General features: G+C 49.2%; 1 protein-coding gene across 4 annotated transcripts in view; it reads left to right on the forward strand.

The window, feature by feature from the left end:
* The first annotated feature begins 2313 nt into the window (after positions 1 to 2313).
* glra4a (glycine receptor, alpha 4a) overlaps positions 2314 to 3084 on the forward strand; it is a 21986-nt gene continuing 21215 nt past the window's right edge. The window contains exon 1 of one of the 4 annotated variants that reach the window (XM_029165258.3): positions 2314 to 2975. In XM_029165258.3, the coding sequence (XP_029021091.1) occupies positions 2713 to 2975 (263 nt within the window). In that variant the 5' untranslated portion in view covers positions 2314 to 2712. Of the gene's footprint in view, positions 2976 to 3005 lie in introns of those variants that run through there. The other 3 variants (XM_055512486.1, XM_029165254.3, XM_029165257.3) reach the window with 3 other exon arrangements.

Consider the following 3084-nt stretch of genomic DNA (forward strand, 5'->3'; position numbering starts at 1 on the left):
GGCCTTCCTTCAGACTGGCTGTCTGCACAAACTGAATGGAGGCTGCAGACGTGTCTGGCAGAATGACTTCTCTCCGCTTTTCACCACAGCTGTGCAGAGACCTGGAGCTTTATCTCTGCACCGTTGTGTTTACATGGGGACAATCCGTCCCCCACGTGCCATTAAGTCACGCACATAAATATTTACCGCACATTTTCCTTTTGAATATGACTTTGGTACCTGAGCAAACAGCAAAGGCCATGAGGATTAGGCTGAAATGGGCCATAATTATGTATGAGGACGCTAGATATGACCAAGCACGTCCTCAAGTGGGTAAGTCTCAAATAGGTTTATCCCTAGAACTTTCAGAAGAGGCTTCTTTTAAATGGATTTGTTGGACGATCATTTTAAATTCAATTCTGGATTATAAATATGTATTTGATGTACAAGTGTTTTCTTGTTGTTTTTTTTACTTAATAATACCACCATTCTTTTCTCCAGCCTTAAAAGGAATCCTGGCTATCTATAGTCATAGCTATAGGCATAGCAGTGCATGCTGGGTAATGGCATCACATGCTGCAGCGATCTTAGCTTCTATATTGTAGCTTTCAACATAACCAATGGGAGCATCTCTTCCATTAATATTGTCATGGAAACCATATTAGTAATTATTACAAAGCTACTGGCTAGAGTTTGGGCAGAAAACTGGTTGTAAAGACAAACCTGATTCGTCTGAATCACCTGAACCTGAGAGCCACAATATACAGAGAACACAAATACAGCTGCTAAATGATTCAACTGCCATTGCTCTCCGCTCAATTTATTTGAAATGAAAGGGTTTTTTGTTATCTAATCGTGTGCATTGAGGAAAACGCTGTAACAACAAGAGCAAAACTTGCAGATAAAGCGCGTGCGGTGGGAGAAACCACCGCCAGTTGTTACAGAAGCCCCATAAATCCAGACAGCTCAGATACGACGAGAGGATGGAACCTTAATCTTGTTTTTTCCTAAATATGTTTGAGGATAATCGCCTCTTTAGGCCATGAACAACACGGGCCGCTGCACAAAGCTCTTTGTATTCACCCAGACCAGCAGCCATGCCGAATGTTATTTACTGTGCAGCGCGGGATAAGGAGGAGGTCAGGCCGCAGACGGCTGCTGGAGCACAGGTCAGTCCCTCGTGGGCGGCGGCTGGAGATGAGGGTTCCTCACGGGGCTGAGAAGCCATTTCTCAAGGTCTGAGGGGCTGCAAACCTTCTAAAGGTGCGACTCCGTCAGCTCTAACACACCTTTACAGCAAATGGACCAAAGCTAGGCACGATGACAACATAATGAATGGTCCTGGAATTACATGAAAATTCCCAGGGCAACTTTGGGTAAGTTCGAAAACACGATCTGGTGGTTTTCACTCCTCTCTTTAAAGACTTTGAGCCCAACGCTGCGATGTGACGTGCAGAAATATCAGAGGCACCTCGTCACTGACGTCCTTCTGCGTTAAAGGTCAAGTCTGGAACGTGTCCATTAATAACAGAGCGACAGGACTTGTGGTCGAATAAGGGCTGGTGAAGAAGACTTTCCATCTGGTCAAAGGGGTGAAAAGGAAAAAGGCAAACGTGAGCGTCCCTTTGAAACCTGACCTTTTTACTGACAGGCCACTCATTAAACTACTACGGTGGACGTTCTCTGCAGTCACACACAGCAGGTGTCCCGTCAGAAGATCACTGTCTGTGGGGTCCTTTGGTCGACTGTTCGAATTCTATTCATTGACACTAGCAAAACTGTTTAACGTCCAGACGACTGAAGGAGGGTCTGGGCCCGATCACATTATGGGCCCAGATGTGAGCGCTGTTGCACCTGTCTTGGAGAGCAGTAACGACGTTGTGGCTCCCAGCGACAGACGTCCTCACCTTTTCATTTCCCGGACTCGCGCCTACAGCTAAAGTGGAGTAAATAAAGGAGGGTTTGGTTTTATTTGAGCGATGGTCCGAGGTAAAGGTTAATCTACTGTGTTTTGGACACAGGTGACACCTCTGCCTGCTTTGGAGCTACTGAGGAAGACGAACGACTGCGAGCGAAGACGTGTGACGGTCAAAGCAGAGGGGGCGTGTCACACTGGGCCACTGGTGATCTCCAACACTGAGGCTTTAATGGAGGCCGCTTACGGATGCGCTGATCTATAACCTGGACAGAACAGGAAAAGGCTCCACCGTGACCGTGTAAATAATATGAATATTCCAACCATTCCAAAGGCAGATTCGCGTACAGACACTGGGTTGGTGAGCGCTCAATTAACTGGGTCTCAACGTTCTCAGCGCAGTCTTTTCAGCCCATCACTCAGGCTCCGTACAGTCTGTACAGCCCACTGGCACCATCACGTTTCACCCTCCTCCTCCTCCAACGTTCCCCAGCTGGATTTCTACCAGCGTCTCACTCCGGCTCGCTCATAAACCAGCGCAGCACTTTAGCTCCGCGGCCGCGACTCTCCGCGTCCTAATTAGACAATTAGGCAATTAAAAACATTTAAAACCCGTTGCTTCGTGGATTCCACCGTGACCCCTTTAATCTTCCCACCGAGGCGGGGGTTTATTATAGGCGCTTTTTAAAAAAAAAAAAAAAAAAAAAAAAAAGCCCACGGAATCCGCGCCGTGACCGGGGCGACACTCCCCCCGCCGACGCGGCGGCCAACCGGGTGACGGTGCGTCCGGAGCTGCCCAGCTGCTCGGAGCCGTGTGGATGCGTGCAGCCCCCTGGATCTGGTGGGAGGGGGAGAAGTTTCCCCGAAGACGAGCCCGGATCACCGAGAGAGACGATGCTCTGCTCCTCCGTCTCAGCCGCACGAGCCGCTCGCTGGATTTGCTGATTCCAGATCATTCTTTTCTTTGCTGCAAGTTGTTCAACGGGACTGAGGCGAGACTCCTGGACCGGAGGATGCTCCCGCGGGTCATTCGGATTCTGTACGTCTTGTCTTTCTGCTTTTTCCAGGGAGGCTTTATCAGGTGAGACGCGCGTTTTCCCCGCGTCCCTTCAACTTTTCCAGCGGCGAGGCGAGAAGCGCAGATCGTGCGCCAAACGCAAAAACGTTGGAAAAAACCAAGGGTTCAGTGC

Source organism: Betta splendens, chromosome 10 (assembly GCF_900634795.4).
Source record: "Betta splendens chromosome 10, fBetSpl5.4, whole genome shotgun sequence".
In the NCBI taxonomy this organism is placed as follows: Eukaryota; Metazoa; Chordata; class Actinopteri; order Anabantiformes; family Osphronemidae; genus Betta; species Betta splendens.